At 44.0% G+C, this 24,119-nt stretch overlaps 1 protein-coding gene across 3 annotated transcripts in view; it reads right to left on the bottom strand.

Annotated features, from left to right (window-relative positions):
* The window catches only part of LOC142660680 (RNA-binding protein 14-like), a 50,143-nt gene extending 34,769 nt beyond the window's left edge, over positions 1–15,374 (bottom strand). Inside the window, exons 1-3 of one of the 3 annotated variants that reach the window (XM_075837421.1) lie at positions 14,848–15,372; positions 7,189–8,155; positions 1,639–3,067 (exon numbers count right to left, since the gene is read on the bottom strand). In XM_075837421.1, coding sequence (XP_075693536.1) covers positions 2,863–3,067; positions 7,189–8,155; positions 14,848–15,190 — 1,515 coding nt within the window. In that variant the 5' untranslated portion in view covers positions 15,191–15,372 and the 3' untranslated portion in view covers positions 1,639–2,862. Of the gene's footprint in view, positions 1–1,638; positions 3,068–7,188; positions 8,156–14,847 lie in introns of those variants that run through there. The other 2 variants (XM_075837422.1, XM_075837423.1) reach the window with 2 other exon arrangements.
* Between the last annotated feature and the right edge of the window lie 8,745 nt (positions 15,375–24,119).

Here is a 24,119-nt window from a genome sequence, read left to right as displayed (position 1 = left end):
GTATTTTATATGTAAGTGTGATAGTAATAAATATTACCCTTTATTTACTATACAATTGTATATATTGTACGGCCTTATTCCGTAGAAGCAAAGCAAGTAGACGTTAGTATAAGGAAATGGTAGGGGAACTAGGCATAACCCTAGTGACCCTGATTATAAAGGGGTAGTAATAGTGGGCGACAAAGTAGGTGAAACCCAGCTATTATACCAGCCCTTGTACACACGTGGGTGAGTGTGTATTCATTATATATATTATTATATAGCCCTTTTTCAGTAACCTAAAGATAAACTCCAGCAGTAGGCTATTATTAAAGAATAATGTAGAGGCTTTAATGTATTCCTGTTTTAGTTGAGGTGCCATTCATGGGTTTTTCTGCCATCTTGGTTCCTTCTTCACCTCTGGTATTGCTCCCCTAACACAGCCTACATTTCCCATACTTCTGGTTTTGCAGATGGGACAGAGGCTCATCACATTGCACTCTCTGCATCCCAAGTGCAGCAAGTGATAGATCAGTAACATAGAACTTCTGTCCCCTAACCACGGAGTCTCCGTTTATTCCTATGTAGCTTAAGCTTGTCTCCTCTGCCTACTTCTTGTAATAGATTTCTTTGTCAGTTTTTACACAGGAGACAGTGAGAAGTGGCTCTAAATACAAAAGACTCTGCATACAAAACTCACATATAGTTTATGGACAGTTCATGCAAGTCAGGGGAGTTTATAACTGCAGCTGATTCACCGATTGTATCCCTGAGCTCCTAGACTTTTACATTTGGCAGAAATAGTCTCTTCAGCACCTATATATGCATTAGGGGACATACAAAGGAACAAGGAGGATGGAGCTGGGTGAAGATAGAGATTGCAGTACTCCAGAAGGGATTTTATTGGCAATTATGTAAACCTGTAGTTCACAGGAAGTCAGCCACACAGACAATTTTCTCGTGTGTAGACCGGAGGTAATTTCTTCTATTCTGGTGGTCAGACTAAAGGCCCTATTACACCGGCTGATTTTGGCCGGTACAGCGAGCACTAATCATTGAGACATCTCGTTGATCGGCACTCATCTACTCCTGTCACAAGGAGCTATGTATGGGGACGAATGGTCGTTACTCCGATCGCTTGCCCACATACAATATCATGTCGGCAGCGCATCTCACCTGTTTACACAGGGAGATGTGCTGCCAACAACGATATTTAACTTTTTCACACCGATACGATCAGCAGATGAATGATCGTGTGCCTGATAGTTGCCCAGTGTAAAACCCCCTTGAGATCCCATGACACATCTGCCCATAATGAAAGGGTTTAAAATACATGGATGCAACGGAGCTGGGAAGAAACAAATGACACTGCTAAAATATTGCTTGTGAGTTAGCATTATATGTGCTAAATAAAACAAAAACATTTGCTGTTGTGCTTCAGGCCAAGAAGTCCACGAACAATATCCCTACTGCACTTCTGGTGTGGGTAGAGTCACTGGACACAAATGACTACACGTTCTTGCAACGTTCAGAAGACAGTTATGCGATGGTCACGGCGTAAACGCTTAATGGCAAGAATCTGAGCTGATGGGGAAACAATTGCACTGTTAATAAATATTTTATAATAATTAAACGCAAGTTTAAATCAAACACGGAAAGTTTAATTGCATTTGTTTGTTTATTAAAAATACAACAGGCGCGCTTTAAAACAAAGAATAATAAATGAGTGACCAGCAAGTGTTGCATGGAAAATACATTAGCACTAAAATTATATATGAATTGCAATATGTAATATTTACATCTGAAAATGGATAGTTCTAGTTAAAGAAAATTTGGCTCCAGTTGCAAATGGCCTGTTCAGTCTCATGATGTAGGGTAGCTTCTTCTTAGATGAAGGCAACATGGTGACTTTGGCCATGTAGCTAAAGATCGCTGTGTCACTCGAGTGGCAAAGCAGTAATAAAAGTGAACATGGCTGCGTTGCAGCAACACGACACTCGCAAGAAATTCAAATGGATTACTTGGGGCTGTCGTGTTGCAATAACAGCGAGTCGCAACGCAGACACGTTCATTACTGCGACGCAGCCAGCGCAACACAGCAATCTTTGGTAGTGCAACCTGTGTCTCAGCCAAAGTCGTCATGTAGCCCTAGCCTTGTACTACAAGGAGATTTCATGCAAACGAATGGATACAAAGGAAGTTCAAAGTAAGTAAAGGGGCTGCCCAATCTCTTTTTTTTTTTAGCTGATCAACCTTTCTTCAAGTGTGTACTTTCCCCATCTACCTACCTCCAAAGCACTTTATAAACTTCAATAACTCTCTTCTTACGCCTTATTAAAGTACCATTTAAGGCACGTACGCAGAAGACGTTGTTATGGGTACGATGAGAACACTCCAATCCCCCATTTTTAAATTTGTAGACAATGTAAAAAAAAATAAAGCAAGATACAGTTCCTATTAAAAAAAAAAATTTATCAAAACTCCTGTGGTATATGGTTTTAGAACTAGATCTGTTTTAGATTGCAGAAGATATGTACACGCACACATAAAAAAAAAAAAATATATACATTTTGGACAAGTGTTCTGACAAAAAAAGTGTCATATTGCTTCTTTCTAACCCTGCCCATGGGGAAAAAAAACTGGACATATGACTGGTTACTATAGGCAACAATGACACTGTTAGGCTAGGTCCACAAGCAGCGGAATAAATCTGCATGTGTTAAATGTGGATTTCACGCCTCTTAATTGAAAGGGGTATGAACCTGGCCTTAGAATACTTTTTATAATCAAGGGACATTGTTTAACATTGCCTATATATATTTAAAAAAATAAAATAAAAATAATAACCTACACCGACTATTGGCAATCACCCATAAGATGCTGTTACGGACGTTGGGGATAGTCAGGTAGTTGTGCTGCTCGTAGATAATCATTGTAAGGGGCATATTGAGGGTACTCAGATTGTGTATCGGTTGTACGATGAAAATCCATCTGAGACTTGGGCGGCGATGGACGGAAGGGATCCGGTGTCTCCTGTGTTAAACGGCGATAATCGGATAGTTCAGAGTAACGGTGGTCAGGAGCGATCCTGCGGTCGAAACACAAAAGGAATTTTTAATGCTATAGAACAAGTATGATAAAAGCAACATCCATGTTAAATACAGTACATACAAATAAACTGTAAATAGCATGGCGTTTCCCCTTGAGAACCGAGAAAGAGGAACGATTTCTCCTATCCTGGGCATCCTACGGATCTCTCAGCAATGATCCAGTTCTAATGTGGCACGGGAGCTAGAGCAACGCAGACATCATCTGGAAGACCGAAAGGATTTCATGGCATGACCGGGTAAGTTGCGCTACCTCCAAGGTTTCTGTAAGCATTTACAAAAATGGCCTCACAGTAAACTAGCGGTTTTAAAGAGGACCTAATAAACTAGAAGTTTTATTACGAGTGCTGGATACATCCGCTCACAGAATATGGTCTTAATTGTTCCCTATTTTGCCTGAAGACTGGATCTTTATGAAAACCTAGAGTGCACACTGCTGCTAAACGCCTGGGACCAAGTGGTTACGGAAAGCATTGCTCGGGCGCAGCGGAGTTCCAGAATAATCTTGCTGGGCACAAAAAGAACACAGCAGCTGTCAAGTTACTGGTGTTGCGTTATTTTTCGAGTAAATATCGGTCTGAACATTTTTTGGTCTAAATAGGTCCAAAATTATGTGGCAAAAAGTTTTTACGCATATTTGCAGTTATTGAAATTAATATCTTCTAACAGACCTCCAAATTCCCTGTATAAACAAAGTTTAACGATAGATTTCTTTCTGCTTGCACCACTACTAGGTGGGGTTTACAGCGTACAATTAACACTTTAGTTTTAAGTGACCAGAATTTTCTCCCTTTATTGCCTGCATTTGGCAGCCAATTGAATAGTTCGAACTTTAAACGGACACGGCGATACCAGTTATACATTTTCTTTTTATGACATTTTTTTTAGTCGCCCTAGTTAACTATCATACACTTATAGATCATTCAGGCAATACACTGCAAAGCCTATGTATTGCCTTTTTCTGTGCTCTACCATTAAGCCCTAATAGTAGGACACAGAAGGTAAACCCAGAGGCCCTCATCACTAGGCCTTCAGCTGCAATTGCAAACAAATCGTCAACCTGCGATTTTATAATGGGAGAGGCGATCGGCGGAAAAATTCAGCCCTCTCCCTTTTGTCTAAGCACTCAGATGTCGTGGTCGCTATTGATTGTGGCACCTGAGGCGTTAAATGGCGAGGATCGGAGATAATGTAGGCGGATGTCAGCTGTATGAAACATAAGTCACCCACCGGATATGGTGCGGGCTGAGCTCCTGACCCCATGCCATATTGTGATGCTGCCAGTGTTAGTGTAATAATTCCTCACCTTACTCCTAAAGACTCATTCAGACGAGGATATACATCACACGGACGCATGTACTTCAATGGGGACGTTCACATGACTGTTATTTCAACGAAGCATGTGAAGGGTCCGTGAAAAAAATAGGACATGTCCTATTTTTATTTGGTGCTTCACGAATCCCTCCAGACTCTAGGGGATGCGCGATACTGCGTCCTGCACAGGTGCACCTCGGTGGTGGAAATTTTTTTTGCATCTTTTCACATCCGAGGTTGGATACATTCGTCCGAATGTAGCCTTAAGGCCCTTTTACACCAGCCAACACTCTGCCGATGCAGCGAGACATCTTTGATCAGCGCTCGTTTGTTCCCCTGACACAGAGCTATGGATGGGGACGAGCGGTCGTTACTCCATTTGCTCGTTTATCTGCTGATCGCTGCCCCTTTTTACACAGGGCAATTATCAGCAACGAGCGTTATATGAACGCTCGTCTGCACGATAATCGCCCAGTGTAAAACCCCCTTAACTGTTGGAGAATGCTCCTAGACCTGGCAAAAGATGTTTCCTGGGCAGTATTAAACTCAACGATGAGGGACCATTTGTACTTTAAGTTACATTGTCATCAGGTTACAATATTTTCAACATACAATGGCCTCCCCTGGGTGATTGTTACTTGAAACCACATTCAACATGCAATGCCGGACAGTCCGGATCTGCGGCATATCTAATTAGCTGGAAGAACCAGACATTTAGCATGGGCATTTTACTGGTAAAACACCTGTATCACTGAAGTGTATGCACAGATTGGTGGTCTAGTAGCGCCGCCTTACAGTACTGAATGTCCTGTACTGCTCTTTACCTGTGCCGCGAGGAGTTGCACCTTTGGACACCAGGTGAGGGCAAACCCACTTTATTTTTCTGGTACACTGAAGAAGCTCCTGTCCTCATCATAGAGCTTCCCGCAGAGCTCCGTAAGGATTTGCTCTATCTATATTTATAAACCGCTTAATCTTTTCTTATTTTTGGTTGACGTTTTAGTGGATTCAGAACCAGAATACTAGTTTTACGGTCCCAAGTTACAATATTTCTAATTTCCAATAGTCATCCGGGAACCAATTAATATAGTTACTTCAGGGACCACTTGTACGCAGTAAACGCTTAAACTTTTCATCGATTGGCAGATAGAATCCACAGGAGTGCACAAAGTTGAATACAACAGTTTGTTTTTTTTACTACGCTTAAGTTAGAGCTTAATAAATCTCACCACAAATTCTGCGTGTAGCCCCGGCCTAAGTCTACATTGATCAGTTACTAGTTAATGTGTGTACATAAACAAGGTTACCTACATAAAAATTGCTATCTGCGATCTGACGGTGCAGCACAGGAACATGGTGAAATAAGATATGGCCCCTTCGGACTCCTTTATGTAAGGGGGCTGATAACAAAAGCCAAATTTTCTTGCAGTGAATTACATTTACTAACTGAAAGCAGAGGCCAACATGAAATAACCAATTGCTCTCATGATATACCCACCCCCTCATGATAATTACTTAAAGGGGTATTCCCATCTTAGAGATTTATGGAATATTCACAGCACCTATCTCCCGAACCAGGGTCCCTTGACCCGCTTGGTGAGATAGCCACTGCATTTAGAGAAAAAGGGAATTTAGATGTGGCCAGGATTAAGAAAACAGCCAGGCTCACAGTGATACGCGGTTTCCTGAACTCCCATAAAAGTAAAAATTGGAGTTAACGGCGACAGCCGAGCTCGCTGTGCTTCCGTTTCCGTAAGCCTTCTATTCATTTCTATGAGAGTTCCGAAAATATTGTAGAACAGTGAGCTTGGCTGAATCCTGGCCACCTCTTCATTCACACTTCGCCAGAATGCGGTGGCGACCTACTCTCCATGTGGGAGGGGTTCAGAAGATGGGTGCGAGCCCCAGAGTTGGTAATACTCCTCTAAATATTACCCCTGAAACATAAACAAGACACTCAAAGACTAGCAAGATCCTGAGACTTATTGAAAGCTGCATATTAGCATTTAGATACTGACAAAGCACTTATCTCTTAGTTATTCGCAAACATCACTGATGTAACACGTTTTTGGCTGCTAGATACTATATCTAAACACTGCAATGGATACACACAAAAGAACACCTTTAGTATCTCTAATATATCGTCATCCCGTTTCTCACTTATTTTTCAGTTGTTGTATTCCATGTACCACATATCATGAGAATACCCTGTATGTAGCTTCCTGCCAGCAGAGGGCGCATCACTGGAGCCTGCTGGAGGAGAGTACATCAGGGGAGCAGCTAGAGAAGGCCTTGCATTAGCGGCAGAGAAGACACCCTTCTGTAACTACCGATAGTGGAGGGGGCTGGTAGAGAGTCATCTAGGGGAAGCTTGCTGTTAAATGTTTTCTAAGGAAGGGATGGCCTGCTTTGACTATTGGGGGGAGTGGGGGACGCAACGTTCACTACTAGACGGTAGGTTGACACTACTCTAATAAGGGAGAGCTGTATTCTGTGTACAGGAGGAGCAACACTTCAAATGACTTGGAAGGCCATTCAGTTTGAGCATGAACCCAGACCTACGGTATGTCATTGCTGGCTCCTAACTCTGTAGCTGGTTTCTTAACCTTGCAAAGATTTATCCAGTCCTTGTTTAAAAAACACACAACTGAATGCGGATTCCCTATAAGCTATAAGCAAAAAGGACACATTTTTGATACACAAGACCCAAAGAGGGGAGAAATGGTGCTTTCGACACAGCATAGCGAACTCGGTCAAGTTTGTGCACATATAGCTTTTAGCTACTTACCTTTTATAAACGTTTGCAGTTTTCTTGAAGCTGTCAGCGGCGCTTCGTGGTGGTGAAAGACAGGTGCGCTCGTACATGGGCGCATTATTTGTAGCCGATAGAGATGAATAAGCAGGCTGAGTTCCAAGACCTGAGATTTGTGAGGGATCATAGGCAGAACTCTGGGGTGGACGATAAGCATTACCCAGTGCAGACGGCGGCGCATAGGGGGTAGTGGTAGAAACGGCTCCATAAGGGTTGGCTGCAGTCTGAGTGCTGTAGGACGACGCCATTGAGGGAATCTCTGTAGCATATCCTGAAGTTAGAGCGGGTACTTGAGGCCGATAAGCTGCAGATGTCTGGGAACTATATAAAGTAGTTTCTACACCATAGGCAGAGGGCTGGCTCTCATATCCTGCCTGATTTCCAGCGGTAGGGGCTCGGCTAGCATAGGCAGAAGACAACGCGGATGTCTGGCTACTAAAGGCAGACGACAATGACGGAGTTGTCTGAACCTGATAGGCGGATGTCAACGAACTATAGTCTGAGGTTGGAGAACGATATTTTGATGCAAGTGCAGCGGAGGTCATTGCTCCCTCATAGTACGATTTTGTGGGCGACCTCCGCAGGGGACTCCTGTCTCGCGTGTAGTACGTAGGGGAAGGTGGACGCACTCTGCTGTCATAGGCATCATGTCGCGCAGAATCTCCACCGTAACGTTCATATGGCGATTTCTGTGAATAGGATGGGTGAGTCGCTTCAGTTGCTTTCCTGCGGTTATGTGTCTCAGAGCGGCTCTGTGGTGCATCTCGGTATTCATGAGACCTACGTGAGCGACCGCTATGAGAGCTACCATTACTGCTCATAGGCCTATGAGCTTTATTGGACATCTCCACGTTAATCCGTTTGCCTCTTATATCTCTGCCATTCAGTTTGTTGATAGCTTCCCTAGCGTCACTTTCTTTTTCCATGTGAACGAACGCATACTCTGATGAAGTAGCATACAAGGAGAGGGGGGAAAAAAAAATATGTTATACATCTTTAAGAAATTGTTAAATACCTATATCGTAATATTTTTAAGTGTATGTCATAGGCCATAGATCAGTGGGCTATTCAGAAAATGTAAATACAATGCTTTATCACAAATTCTAATGTAATACCTTAAAGTGAACAATCTCTTAGCGCCAAATCGTCAGATTTTCATTTCCTACACTGACACGCAAGTATGTTAAAATGTACCTGTCGTTTCAGGTGACTTCAGAATAAGCAGTCGTGTGTACATGAGGAATAAGACTATTTCTGGCCATTATGACTCTTATTCTGCAATTTTTTTCAGCAGTTGTCCCCACAGCAGGCTCTCTCTCTAAGGCTACGTTCACACCTGCGTTCTATATTCCCGTTGCTCTGTCCTAGGAGCAGATTAACAAAAAATACCGGACACACTGATTTGGTTGCATCGCGGACACAACTGGCAGAACCCATAGATTTTAATGGGTTCCGCCAAGGTGTCTGTGGTTTTACCGGAAACAATAGCGCAGCATGCTGAGCTATTGTTTCTGGAAATTTCGGCTGGCTCTGCGACAGGCACATAACAGAGCCTCCAACGCAGATGTGAACGAGGCCTAATTCTTACTTTTCCCTATACTAGTGGGTGGAGCCTAACTGCTATCATGTCTGCCATACAATGCAGAAGAGAACATACTGCGTAACACTATCTATATATCTTCATATGTCCAGCAGGGGGGTGAAATATACTGCTTACCAGAAGCTGCTGCAGCATCTGTCTTTCTCTCTATGCTACCTCCTCCCCCTCTCCATGGACTTTTATGGGCAGCTGTAACCTGATGTTTCATTGAGTTGTTAATCTGTCTGGTCTTGAGAAGACAGAAAAAGCACTCAATTCAGAGTGAGTGAACAGTAAGGCCCTATTCACACAGTTTTTTTTGCAGGCGGAAAAAATCTGCCTCAAAATTCCTTCAGGAGTGTTTGCTGCGTTTTTAGGCCATGGCCATTGAGGCTCTCTGCCTCCCATTGATGTCAATGGAAGGTCAGACGGGAACACCCGAAGATGGGGAATGTCACTTATTTTTCCCGCAAGCGGTCTTTACCACTCACGGGAAAAAACAGCCTCCGCCTCCCATTAAGATCAATGGGAGGCGGTTTCGGATGTTTTTTAGCACGGTTTCCGCGTCAAAGAACTACGTGTGAACTCCAAGAAAGGCCTTATTCACACAAACGCATTCCTCATCAACGGACAATACACTGACTCATACACGTCAATAGGGCATTCAGACATCTGGGTTCTTTCAACGACGCATGTGTCCATTGTGAGAACCTCACAGAATGCAGCATTTTGGTCTGGTTTTGGGGACGGCATCCGTGTACAGTGTTTTTTACGGTCCAGTTAAGATATACAGAGGGGGAAGAAAAGAAAAAAAAGAGGGAAACCAAGAAGTTCTTGTAGAGCAGAAAAACAGATGACACATGGAAACCAGAAGGACATTCATTGGATGAAAAACAGTTTTTTGCAGAGCAAATTGGACATGCTCGTGTGAATAAGGCCTTAGGAGGAAGGGTGGGAAAAGGAGCCTAATAAGCAGAGAAAGGGGTATTTTACTCTAATAAGATAGATTACGTTTCTTATACCCACTTGTACTATTGATTTACACAAAGTTGGTTTAAAGAGGCTCTGTCATCACATTATAAGTGCCGTCTCCTACATAATGTGATCGGCGCTGTAATGTAGATAACAGTGGTTTTTATTTAGAAATCAGAAATTTAGATCGATTTTGACCAAGTTATGACCCACTTTAGATTTATGCTAATGACTTTAATACCCAACTGGGCGTTGCTTTTGACCAATCGGGCGTTGTGGAGAGAAGTGTATGACGCTGACCTACCAGCGTCACACACTTCTCTCCATTCATGTACTCCGCACATAGTGATCTTACGAGATCACGATGTGCTGTCACTCACACATTAACGTTACTGAAGTGTCTTGAGAGTAACTAGACATCGCTTCCAGCCAGGACGTTTGTGTGGGACTTCGGGCCGGTTCACATCACTGTTCGCTTTCCGTTCCAGGGTTCCGTCGGGAGAACCCCGCAACGGAAAGTGAAACCACAGCTTCCGTTTCAGTCACCATTGATATCAATGGTGAAGGAAATATCGCTAATGGTTTCCATTCGTCGCCATTCCAGCAGGTTTCCAGCTTTCCGACGGAATCAATAGCGCAGTCGACTCAGCTATTGATTCCGTCGGAAAACCGGAAACCTGCCGGAATGGTGACGAACGGAAACCCGTAGCGATGTTTCCGTCACTATTGATATCAATGGTGACTGAAACGGAAGCTGTGGTTTCACTTTCCGTTGCGGGGTTCACCAAACGGAAACCTCCGACGGAACTCCGGAACGGAAAGCGAATGGTGATGTGAACAGGCCCTTAATGACAGCAAGTTTGATCTCGCGAGAGCCTCTTTAAAGTGCAGTGCCTATTGGATAAAGTTACATCTAGCGATTCTTGTACAGACTGAGAAAAAAAAAATAATACGACCAAAGACTATCTTTATTTGTCTTGTAACTACGGTTTGAAAAGAATTCGCTTCGGTTTACATTTGCGTCCAAGGCTCCATTTGGAATTTGCATCATACTTGACGGGAGGAATGGAGCTGCATGAAATGCTCTCCTTGTCTTTTAAACAATGGAACCTATTGTACAACAGATCCGCCATAGTGTTGTTGCTTCTGTTAAAAACGGAAGCCACGGCGCAGATGTAAACAGAGCCTTAGGCTTCCGTTTTTACATAGTTCACGACAGCTCCGTTATGAACCATTTGACGGGTTTGTTATGATCTAATTGGATCAGGGCCCCCCCCCCCCTTTATCCTAGTTACATAGTACTGTTAAAAAAGACACATGTCCATCAAGTCTAATCAAGGGATGGGAGAAATTATAGAACTTTGTTTCACTCCTATTTATCCAAAGGAAGCTTTTTTTTTTTTTTTTTTTTTTTTTAACTTTTACCTAAAAAGGAAAAATTCCCTCCTGACCCCAAGTGGCAATTCCACTGGATCAACATTCAAACGAGAATTATATACAATGACATAGGCTGGGCAATTAAACGGAGGAAAAATAAATAAATATGAAAATAGACGTCATCTACAGTTGAAACCAATGGTAGAGCGGGGGACCGTAAGGGAAGGAACTAAAGCACGTCAGGCGCCAACAGCAAACGTCAAGACATTTGTCTTACCCTCACCATATTTTATGTAATGCATGTGATCTGTTGAAAAACTCTCCATAGAAGCGATCTGCTAAAATGAAGGCACAGCTAGCCACATGAATTAGGCCTTGTTCACACCTGCGTCAGTATTTCCATTGTTCTGCTCCGTCAGAGGAGCGGGATGAAAACTCCGTAAGCACCAGTTTCATTGTACAACAGACAGCATAGGCACCATCAAATCCCATTGACTTTAACGGCTTTCGTCGGGTTTACCAGAATCTATAGCACAGCATGCTGCGCTATTATTTCTGGACAGATCTCGGACGGAGGCCCCTAATGCAGATGTGAACTGGGCCAAGTACCCACTTTTCTTTTTGCAACTACTGAGATAGCGTTAATAAATTAAAAAAAAGAAAAAATAATAATGTAAATATAACTGTTATACTTTGGACGGTCAACTTAAAAAAAACAAAAAACTGACTGATTTGTTACCCAGGGATTGTTTTATCTTCATAACAAGAAGAGATCATAAAAATTATTTTCCTAGAGGATCTGTCACCAGTTTATTAATACCCCATCTCCTAACTAATCTAATATCAGTGACAGGAATGAAGGGTAAGCAAATCGCCGGGAGTGCAAAGTCGAACCCTCAATTTCTTCACTCAAAAACCCCTTAAAGAGTCTGTCACCACATTATAAGTGCCCTATCTCCTACATAATGTGATCGGCGCTGTAATGTAGATAAGAAAATTTTAGATTTATGCTAATTTGTTCTTAATGACCAAGTGAGTGTTGTAAAGAGGAGTGTATGACGCTGACCAATGTCCATTTTTACTCAGCACAGCGTGATCTCGTGAGATCACGCGGTGCTGTCACATACACCCACATTAACTTTACCGAAGTGTCTTGAGAGTAAATAGACCTCTACCCAGGACGCGATGGGTGGACATCCATCGTGGGGAAAATGTTTGAGGGGCTATTGAGGGACTATATACAGGATTATGTGACAAAAAATAGCATTATAAGTGACAGCCAGCACGGTTTTACTAAGGACAGAAGTTGTCAAACTAACCTAATCTGTTTTTATGAAGAGGGGAGCAGAAGCCTAGACAGAGGGGCTGCTGTGGATTTAGTGTTTTTGGACTTTGCAAAGGCATTTGACACTGTCCCCCATAGATGTCTAATGGGTAAATTAAGGACTATAGGTTTAGAAAATATAGTTTGTAATTGGATTGAGAATTGGCTCAAGGACCGTATCCAGAGAGTTGTGGTCAATGATTCCTACACTGAATGGTCCCCGGTTATAAGTGGTGTACCCCAGGGTTCAGTGCTGGGACCACTATTATTCAACTTATTTATTAATGATATAGAGGATGGGATTAATAGCACTATTTCTATTTTTGCAGATGACACCAAGCTATGTAATATAGTTCAGTCTATGGAAGATGTTTATGAATTGCAAGCGGATTTGGACCCACTGAGTGTTTGGGCGTCCACTTGGCAAATGAGGTTTAATGTAGATAAATGTAAAGTTATGCATCTGGGTACCAACAACCTGCATGCATCATATGTCCTAGGGGGAGCTACACTGGGGGAGTCACTTGTTGAGAAGGATCTGGGTGTACTTGTAAATCATAAACTAAATAACAGCATGCAGTGTCAATCAGCTGCTTCAAAGTCCAGCAGGATATTGTCTCGTATTAAAAGAGGCATGGACTCGCGGGACAGGGATGTAATATTGCCACTTTACAAAGCATTAGTGAGGCCTCATCTAGAATATGCAGCTCAGTTCTGGGCTCCAGTTCATAGAAAGGATGCCCGGGAGTTGGAAAAAATACAAAGAAGAGCAACGAAGCTAATAAGGGGCATGGAGAATCTAAGTTACGAGGAAAGATTAAAAGAACTAAACCTATTTAGCCTTGAAAAAAGACGACTAAGGGGGGACATGATTAACTTATATAAATATATGAATGGCACATACAAAAAATATGGTGAAATCCTGTTCCTTGTAAAACCCTCTCAAAAAACAAGGGGGCACTCCCTCCGTCTGGAGAAAAAAAGGTTCAAGCTGCAGAGGCGACAAGCCTTCTTTACCGTGAGAACTGTGAATCTATGGAATAGCCTACCGCAGGAGCTGGTCACAGCAGGGACAGTAGATAGCGTTAAAAAAGGGTTCGATAATTTCCTAGAACAAAAAAATATTAGCTCCTATGTGTAGAAATTTTTCCTTCCCTTTCCTTGGTTGAACTTGATGGACGTGTCTTTTTTCAGCCGTACTAACTATGTAACTATGTCTATTCACGATCCCGACACTTTGGTAAAGTTTCTGTGGGACTTACTCACAGCACAGCGAGATCACGTTGTGCTGCGAGTACAGATGGACATGGATGACAACACAGCGTGATCTCGTGAGATCACGCTATGCTGTGTGAGTAAGTCCCACAGAAACTTTTTACCAAAAAGTGTCGGGATTGTGAATAGACATCGCGTCCTGGCTGGAGGTCTATTCACTCTCAAGACTTCGGTAAAGTTAATGTGGGAGTACGTGACAGCACAGCGTGATCTCCCGAGATCACGCTATGCAGAGAATGAATGGAGAGAAGTGTATGACGCGGATTGATCAGTCATACACTTCTCTTTACAACGCCCACTTAAAAAACACCCAGTTGGTCATTAAGAACTAATTTGCATAAATCTAAAATTGTTCATAACTTAATACAAAAATGATCGTTTTTCAAAATAAAAACCACTTATCTACATTACAGCGCCGATTACATTATGTAGGAGATCGGGCACTTATCTGGTGACAGAGCCTCTATAAAGTTTGTCACAATTTTGGTCTATGGGAGTTGTAAAAACAAAACCACATCTGTCAACTTGTCATTAGTTTAGCTGAGTAGCTTATCAGAAGTACAGACTGCAAAACGCAACCTAATAAGGCCGGTTTCACGCGGCATTGCTTTCCACATCGCAGTAATGAAGATTTATACGTATTACGCACTCGAGAGTTTGAGAGAAATCTGTGATGATACGCCAGCCGATCCGCCCACAAATCAGGGATCACAGCGAAATCCGGATTTATGTTCTTTCGATGGAGTAGAAACCCCAACATCTATCTTTACCACTGATAACAGGGGTTCCGGTATATAGTTACGTGGCAGTCAGTTGGCTACTTCCAGGCACAGAGAAGGCCACAAAGCTGACAATACACGGGGATAAGATGCTCAGAACCTTCCAGATACAGTTTAGCACAATACCACGCACTCTGTCGCCGACATACTGTAAGTGAGGGGATAAGAAGCCAAACCCGCTGTAGAACAGGCTGTAAACAGAGGACGCAGAAACGAGATTATAGCGAGATGACAGCCGCCATTTTATTTCAACAAGCGGCCATTTTAACATTCCCTCTACGGCAACGACCTACTAGTCTAATCTCTAGCCGTCCACCCGCCATCATTACCTTTCACCACATCGCACTTTAACACCTTCCCGTATGTTTCGAACATGGTTCGGAGATCGGCGGAGTCGCAGTCGGTGCCGACGTTGCCTACAAATATTTTCCAGGTGCTCTGCGGCCGGGGCTTGGACAGCTCAACTACCATTTTCTTGCCGTTGATCTCCCGGCCGTTCAGCTCCTCAATCGCCTTTGTAGCGCGGTCTGTCCCTCGCATGTGCACAAAGGCGTATTGCTTCATGACGGCACAGCTCACCACCGTGCCGAACTTCTCGAAGAGCTCGCTCAGCTCCTCCTGCGTGGTCCGGTCATCCACGTTACCGATAAAAATCTTAACTGTTTCCCTCATTGGAGCCAGCTTCAGAGAGTCAGGAGGAGAGAAGAAACTCAGCAGAAGCTACGCGGCCTGATATGCGCACAGCACGACGACGTCAGTACAGCCGAGCGTTGTGCAAGATATTATCGCGAGATTAACGCCACACTTCCGGTCTGCTGACGAGAAGTCACATGACGAGTGACGATTAAATTAGGCCTTAGAGTTGGTAATTACTGGTCGCCATGACAACGGAAGTCAAGCGCTTTTAGTTGCCCCTTTACGCACGACACCCTCTGTGGGTGACGCAATACGGCTACATAACCATCTACATCTCTACAGCGGTGGGATAAAACCACAATTGCAGTAAAACTGTTTCCTCTTCCCTGAGATACCGGATACAATGGAATCACTTTATGCGTATGTTCACACGCAGTGACCAAAAACGTCTGAAAATACGGAGCTGTGTATTTCAGACGTTTTTGTAGCAACTCACGTTTTTCGCTGCGTATTTTACGGACCTTATTGGAGCAGTTTTTCAATGGAGTCAATGAAAAACGGCTCCAAAAACGTCCCAAGAAGTGACAAGCACTTCTTTTTCGCGGGTTGTCTTTTTACTCGCTGTATTTTGTCAGCGACGCGTAAAATAACACCTCGTGGGAACAGAACACCGTAAAACCTATTGCAAGCAATGGGCAGATGTTTGTAGGTGTAATGGAGCCGTTTTTTCAGGCGTAATATGAGGCAAAAAAACGCCCAAATTACGTCTGAAAACAGTGCGTGTGATCATACCCTATCTGGTACCTGAACCGGTGAGCTTTGTGAGGCTGCTTTCACACATGGCGTTTATGGCTGGGTTAAAACCTACATAACGACGGTGCATTTTATTTGCTGTGTAAGGCAAGGATCACACAGACAGTTTTGATGCAGTTTTTTTATATCAGTTTTTTTTAGCCAAAGCCGGAAGTGGATCAAAAGGGAAGGAACGTTATAAAGAAAAGACTCCTTTCTTAGGGCCACAACAGCGTTCGGTTTCCGTTAATGGGTCCCGTCAGACCTTTCCGTTGGAGGAACCCATCAGCAGAAAGGCAAACGGAAACCATAGCTTTTGTTTGCATTAACATTGATTTCAATGGTAATGCTTCCATTGCAAATGGTTCCCGTTTGTCAACGTTCCGTAAGGCTTCCGTTTTTTTTACGGAATCAATAGCGCAGTCGACTGCACTTTTGCTTCCATCAAAAAACTGGAAACCTAGCGTACGGAGGCAAATGGAATGCATCTGAAACAAAAGAATTACCATTGAAATCTAACGGAAGCGATGCCCCGTGTTTGGACTGTTCCTCTGACGGAACAGAGCTAGACGGAGCTTAACGGTAGTGTGAACTTAGCCTATGTCCACTTCTGCGTCGGGCTAAAAAAAAACGAGCCAAAAACTGCCTGGTAACTGTGTGTGTGATCCTGGCCTTACATCTGCAATACCCAGACATCCCATGGTTTCACAAGACCAGACTTAGATACTCCCCTCCCTGTTTCCCTCTTTCTCTCTGCCTGTCACAGTTTGAGTTGCTTCTGATTATAAGGCTAGATTCACACGAAAGTGTCCGTTTTGCATCCGTAAAAACGCATAGTTTTTCCTGCATTACCGTTCCGTGTGTCGTCAGTGTGTGTTCCGTGTGGCTTCAGTTCTTGATGTTCGTGTTGGTGCACGCTTTTTTTTTGTTTGTTTTCTCTGCATTACTTTAGCAACTGGTTCGTGAATCACGGACAGTACACAGAAGACGTCCGTCCGTGTGCTGTCCATGATTTTCACGCACTCATTGACTTCAATGGCTGCATGGTGCACAAAAACACTCCAAAATAGGACATTCAGTGAGTTTCACTCAGCGGAAATACGCTGCGTGAAAAATCATGCATGTCTGAATAGCCCAATTGAATTGCATAGGTCCGTGTGCTGTCCGTTATTTGAGCGGACAGCACACGGACTTATACAACGTTTGTCTGAATAATGCCTAAGGTTGTGTTCACAGAGGGCGGATACACTACGTAAAAGTACTCAGCATATCTGCTCTGGTCCCCGCAGGGAATTCCGGACGAAAAAACGCACTAAATTTTGGTGCTGTTTTTCAGCCGGAATGGCTGCTGCAGAAAACAGGAGGTTAAAAAAATAAAAGCCTATACTTACCTCTAGCCATGGCAACGCGTCCCTCTGACGTCCTGCAGCCCGGCCTCCTACGATGACGTTTCATTCTATGTGACCGCTGCATCCTGTGATCACATGGGGTGAAAGGTTATCCCTGGATGCCGGGCTGGACGCAGAAGCAAACAGATCTGGGCAAGTAAAACCTTTTTTCTTTCTGAGTTGCGATTTTTGCGACGGAATTGCAGCTTTTCCGCTGCAAAAATTGCAACATCTGCTGTTTGTTGCGGGCTTTAATGCCCCAAACCGACAACAAAAAAGCAGCGATTCAGAAGTAGAAATTGACACGGTACGGATTTAAAAAAACGCACTGCAGGTCAATTTGAATGTTTTTTTCAGCATATATTTTACGCAGCGTGTCCACTCTGCTGCTATTGTCTTATACTGCAGATTTCCTGCAACGAAGTCCGTTGAGGAAAATCCGCAGTATTTACTCTACGTGTGAACGCGTAAACACTGCAGATTTTCAGCAATAGATTTAGTTGCAGAAAATCCGCAGCATAATACAGTAGCAGCAAAGTGGATGAGATTTGAACAAATCTCATCCACACGCTGCATAAATCATGATAAAACGCTCAGAAATTGACATGCGGTGCGGTTTTTTAATCTGTAGCATGTCAATTGTATTTGCGCAATCGCTGTTTTTTTGTTGCAGGTTCTCCTCTATTGAATTAAATGGGGAGGTAAAACCTGCAACAAATAGCAGTTGTTGCGTTACTTGCGGCGGCTTCGCAGCTATTTCGCCGCAAAAAATGCAACTCAGGAAAAATCTTATACTTACCCAGAAGACTGGGTTCCTCCTTCCAGCGCGACCTCCTGGGATGACGTTTCATCCCATGTGATCGCAGCTGCAGCCAATCACAGGCTTCAGCGGTCTTTCACAGGCTGCAGCTCTCTCCTGGGATGAAACGTCATCCCAGAAGGCCGGCCTTCTAGCGGGCCAGCTGAGTGCTGCAGTTTTTAGCAGCGGACATTCCGGGCTAAAAACTGCACCACAGTTTGGTGCGTTTTTTTGCTCAGAATTCACAGGTGCACAATGGTGCACAGGTCGGACATTCTATGTGCTTTTATGCAGCGTATCCGCCCCGTGTGAACTCAGCCTTACAGTCTCCTATAAAGTCATGTCGGAGGCAAGGCGTTCTAGGAGTACAAAGATGGCAGACGAGGGGTCCTTCACTAGGCCTGAGGCTGCCATGAAGACCATCGGCGCCCCGCAATCACATCACAGGGGGACCGATGGCACGTGGGAGGGGGTTGGCCCCTCATTCTAACGCTTTAGATGCCACGGCACAATTGACCGCGGCATCTAAGGCTGGATTCACACGAGCACATTACGTCCGTAACGGACGGAACGTATTTCGGCCGCAAGTCCCGAACCGAACACACTGCAGGGAGCCGGGCTCCTAGCATCATACCTATGTACGATGCTAGGAGTCCCTGCCTCTCCGTGGAACTACTATCCCCTACTGAAAACAGGATTACAGTACGGGACAGTTGTCTGGCAGCGAGACAGGGACTCCTAGCGTCGTACATAACTATGATAGGGCTCCCTGCAATGTGTTCAGTTCGGGACTTGCGGACGTAATGTGCTGATGTGAATCCAGCCTTAGGGTTTAAACGGGCGGAATCAAAGTGAGTTGTCGGCTGTCTTACACAACCGTCACCCGCTAAGTATGGAACAAGCTCAGCCCGTAAGCCTGCACCATAATTTCCCTTAAAGAGGCTCTGTCACCAGATTTTGCAACCCCTATCTGCTATTGCAGCAGATAGGCGCTGCAATGTAGATTACAGTAACGTTTTTATTTTTAAAAAACGAGCATTTTTGGCCAAGTTATGACCATTTTTGTATTTATGCAAATGAGGCTTGCAAAAGTACAACTGGGCGTGTTGAAAAGTAAAAGTACAACTGGGCGTGTATTATGTGCGTACATTCTGCAGCAGCATCGGCGTTTGCAGGTAAGTCGATGTAGCCACTTACCTGCAAACGCTGATGCTGCTGCAGAATCAACTGTAGCCTCTGGTGCCGATGTGTCCTCGCTCGTCTGACACGATGCAGGACCTGGGGAAGTGACGTCACAGCGTGATCTGCCAGAAGCTGGGCGTTCTGAAGAGAAGTGGATGATACTTCTCATCAGAACACCCAGCTAGTAAAAGAAGTAAAAACGCCCCGATGTACGCACATAATACACGCCCAGTTGTACTTTTACTTTTCAACACGCCCAGTTGTACTTTTGCAAGCCTCATTTGCATAAATACAAAAATGGTCATAACTTGGCCAAAAATGCTCGTTTTTTAAAAATAAAAACGTTACTGTAATCTACATTGCAGCGCCTATCTGCTGCAGTAGCAGATAGGGGTTGCAAAATCTGGTGACAGAGCCTCTTTAACGGCTGCCACATACATAGACCACATACATAGACCATAGTTCATAGTTCATGGTTACATAGTACGGTTGAAAAACAAAAATGTCCATCAAGTTCAACCAAGGGATGGGAAAAGGGATGGGAAAAATTTCTACACATAGGAGCTGATATTTTTTTGTTCTAGGAAATATCTAAGCCTTTTTTAAAGCCATCTACTGTCCCTGCTGTGACAGCTCCTGCGGTGACTATTCCATAGATTCATAGTTCTCACTGTAAAGAAGGCTTGTCGCCTCTGCAGGTTTAACCTTTTTTCTCCAGACGGAGGGATTGTCCCCTTGTTTTTTGAGGGGGTTTTACATGGAACAGGATTTCACCATATTTTTTGTATGTGCCATTAATATATTTATATCAGTTAATCATGTCCCCCCTTAGTCGTCTCTTTTCAAGGGTAAATAGGTTTAATTCTTTTAACCCCTTAGTGACTAGCCCATTTTAGGCCTTAATGACCAAGCTATTTTATTCGTTTTTCTATAGTCGCATTCAAAGAGCTATAACGTTTTTATATTTTCGTCTACATAGCTGTATGAGGACTTGTTTTTTGCGGGATTAGTTGAGCTTTTTAATAGCACCATTTTTGGGTACATATAATTTTTATATTAACTTTTATTAACCTTTTTGGGGGGGATTATAAAAAAAACCTGAAATTCCGCCATTGTTCTATGCGTTTTTAAATTGACGCCGTTCACTATGCGACGTAAATAACATGTTACCTTTATTCTATGGGTCGGTACGATTACGGCGATACCACATATGTGGAGGTTTTTTTATGTTTTACGACTTTTGCACAATAAAAACACTTTTGAACTAAAATTATTTGTTTTTGCATCGTTGCTTTCCAAGAGCCGTAATTTTTTTATTTTTCCATCAATGTAGTGATTTTTTGGGCTTGTTTTCTGCGGGACAAGACGTAGTTTTGAATGGTACTGTTTTGGGGTACATGGGACTTATTGATTCATTTTTATTATGACTTTTTTGGGGGGCAATGGAAAAAAATTGCAATTTCGCCATAGTTTTTTGCTTTTTTTTTTACGGTGTTCACTTTGCGGTTTAAATTACATATTAACTTTATTAATGGAGTCATTACGGTCGCGGCGATACCACATATGTGTACTTTTTTTTTTTTTTTACACTTTTACTAAATAAAACCACTTTTTATGGAAAAAAATGGTTTTATTTATTTTTTTACTGTACTTTTTATTAATAATCTTTATTTCACTTTGATGACTGATTTTATTAGTCCCACTAGGGGACTTTACTGTGCGATGTTCCGATCGCTGCTATAATGCTCTGGTATACTTCGTATACCAGAGCATTATTGCCTGTCAGTGTAAATCTGACAGGCAATCTGTTAGGACGTGCCTCTGGCGCGTCCTAACAGGCATATGTCCAGGGCAGACCTGGGGGCTTTTATCAGTCCCCCGGCTGCCATGACACCCCATCGGAGACCCGCGATTGCATTCGCGGGCCGCCGATGGGTGACAGAGGGAGCTCACTCCCTCTGTAAACAAAGTTAAATGCCGCGGTCGCTATTGACGGCGGCATTTAACGGGTTAAACGGCCGCGATCGAAGTAAACTTCGATCGCGGGCGTTGGAGCAGGAGCTCAGCTGTCATCAGACAGCAGAGCCCCGGCTCCTGCCTGCACGGGAGACCCGTGCAGGACTTAGACTAGGCTGACGTGAAAAGGCGTCAGCCTAGCCTAAAGCCCATTAGTGCATCACGTAAAAAGGCGTATTAGTGGTCACTAAGGGGTTAATCTTTCCTCGTAATTTAGATTCCCCATGCCCCTTATTAACAACGTTGCTCTTTGCATTTTTTCCAACTCCAGGGCATCCTTTCTATGAACTGGAGCTCAGAACTGAACTGCATATTCTAGATGAGGCCTCACTAATGCTTTGTAAAGTGGTAATATTATATCCCTGTCCCGCGAGTCCATGCCTCTTTTAATACACGACAATATCTTGCTGGCCCTTGAAACAGCAGATTGACACTGCATGCTGTTATTTAGTTTATGATTTACAAGCACACCCAGATCCTTCTCAACAAGTGACTCCCCCAGTGTAGCTCCCCCTAGGACATATGATGCATGCAGGTTGTTGGTACTCAGATGCATAACTTTACATTTATCTACATTAAACGTCATTTGCCAAGTGGATGCCCAAACACTAAGGGTATGTTCACACGCCCTATTTACGGACGTAATTCAGGCGTTTTACGCCTGGAATTACGGCCGAAAAAACGGCTCAATCCGTCGGCAAACATCTGCCCATTGAATTCAATGGGTCTTACGGTGTTCTGTGCAGACTGGCTTTTTTTTGCGCGCCGCTGTCAAAAGACGATGCGTAAAAAGACGGCCGCCTCAAAGAAGTGCATGTCACTTCTTGGGACATAATTGGAGCCGTTTTTCATTGACTCCATTGAAAAACAGCTCCAATTACATCCGTAATGGACACCGCGAAAAACGCGTGCACTTTCAAAAACGTCTGAAATTCAGGAGCTGTTTTCGCCTGAAAACAGCTCCGTAATTTCAGACGTATTTTACGTTTGCGTATGAACATACCCTGTTCAAATCGGCTTGCAATTTACGAACATCTTCCATAGACTGAACAATACTACATAGCTTGGTGTCATCTGCAAAAATAGAAATAGTGCTATTAATCCCATCCGCTATATCATTAATAAATAAGTTGAATGATAGTGTTCCCAGCACAGAACCCTGGGGTACACCACTTATAACCGGGGACCATTCAGAGTAGGAATCATTTACCACAACTCTCTGGATACAGTCCTTGAGCCAATTCTCAATCCAATTTCAAACTATACTTTCTAAACCTATAGTCCTTATGTAACGTCTATGGCCACGGACCGTCGTCCTGACTCACCCTCTGAAGGGAGACGCTGGCACTCTCTTCCTGGACCGGACACTGTGTCCCGCAGGGTGCACGCGCCCGCGCATGCACGGCCTCAAAAGGCCAGTATGCACATATTTGCAGAATAGCTGCAATTAGCCCAGAATGCTTCTGGACTATTAAAGGGGCTCTGTTACCTTAAGTTTGTCCCTGCAAATGGTCTCCTAGTGTTTTCTAGTTCCCAGTGTTTCCCGTTCCTGCTGCCTGTACCCTGTATCCCGTGCTACCGTGCCTCTGTGCCTTCAAGAGTTTGAGTCGTGTTGTGCCTTCCACTGCATCTATTGTGTCACACCTCGCCGGGTGTCTGTCTACTGTCAGAGCCTCATCTTAGCCTGAATCCCACCGCTACTGTCTACATTGCCTCACGTACCTGTTTGGCCAGCTGCTATCCCGCTACACGGTACGGCCCAGTGGGTCCACACCCCACGTCGTGACACCTTAATTTACCCATTAGACATCTATGAGGGACAGTGTCAAATGATTTGCAAAGTCCAAAAACACTAAATCCACAGCGGCCCCTCCGTCTAAGCTTCTGCTCACCTCTTCATAAAAACAAATCAGGTTGGTTTGACAACTTCTGTCCTTAGTAAAACTGTGCTGGCTGTCACTTATTGTCACGTAGGGTTCGTGGACCCATTGGGCCGTACCACCTTGGCGGTATGGCAGCTGTCCAACAGAGCGCAGGTCAGAGTCTATAGTTTATATAGGGTACCTGTGGCAGCTCAGACAATAGCAAGGCAAGCTTGACAGGAACTAGGCAGCAGGTAGATGTCAGGTGTGGAGAAACAGGACAGGCGTGGTATACAGCACAGCATGGCTACAGCTAAGCACGACACTAGATCAGGGTACAGGATACAGGAACAGGGAACAATGGGAGCAGGAAAAACTAGGGGACCATTTCCAAGACAGACTTGGGATACAACAACAAAGCTCAGGCGTGGGAGAATGGGGATGGGACCATCTTATAGCCCAGGGTGCTCTGGAGCAATTAGCTCAATTACCAACATGCGTGCGCTCTGGCTTCTCAAGTCTGGACTGAGCTCGCGAGTGCGCTGTGGTGGTCACTGTGGAGCAGGACGACCATATGTGCAGACATCTCTTGAGAGAAGGGCGTCGACTGGATTGAAGGAATCGTGGTCAGCGACCACAGACATTACAGTATCCCCCCTCTCACGCCCCCTCCTCTTCGGACCAGAATGAGAGAGAAACCTCTTAATGAGGGTAGGAGTGTTGAGATTCTCCTCTGGCTCCCAGGACTTCTCTTCTGGACCAAACCCCTTCCAATCTACTAAATAAAATGTTCTTCCTCTTACTTTTTTAATGTCCGAGATCTCCTTAACCTCGAAGGTGTCTAAAAGCGGTTCAGAACCACTGGCTTCGGGAGAGAAACATGGAAGGAGTTGGGGATCTTGACGGTAGGAGGCAGCCGAAGCTTG

The sequence above is a fragment of the Rhinoderma darwinii genome, chromosome 9 (genome assembly GCF_050947455.1).
Source record: "Rhinoderma darwinii isolate aRhiDar2 chromosome 9, aRhiDar2.hap1, whole genome shotgun sequence".
Lineage (NCBI taxonomy): Eukaryota > Metazoa > Chordata > Amphibia > Anura > Rhinodermatidae > Rhinoderma > Rhinoderma darwinii.
The sequence above is the reverse complement of the archived record's forward strand: the minus strand, read 5'-3'. Positions and strand labels throughout refer to the sequence as shown.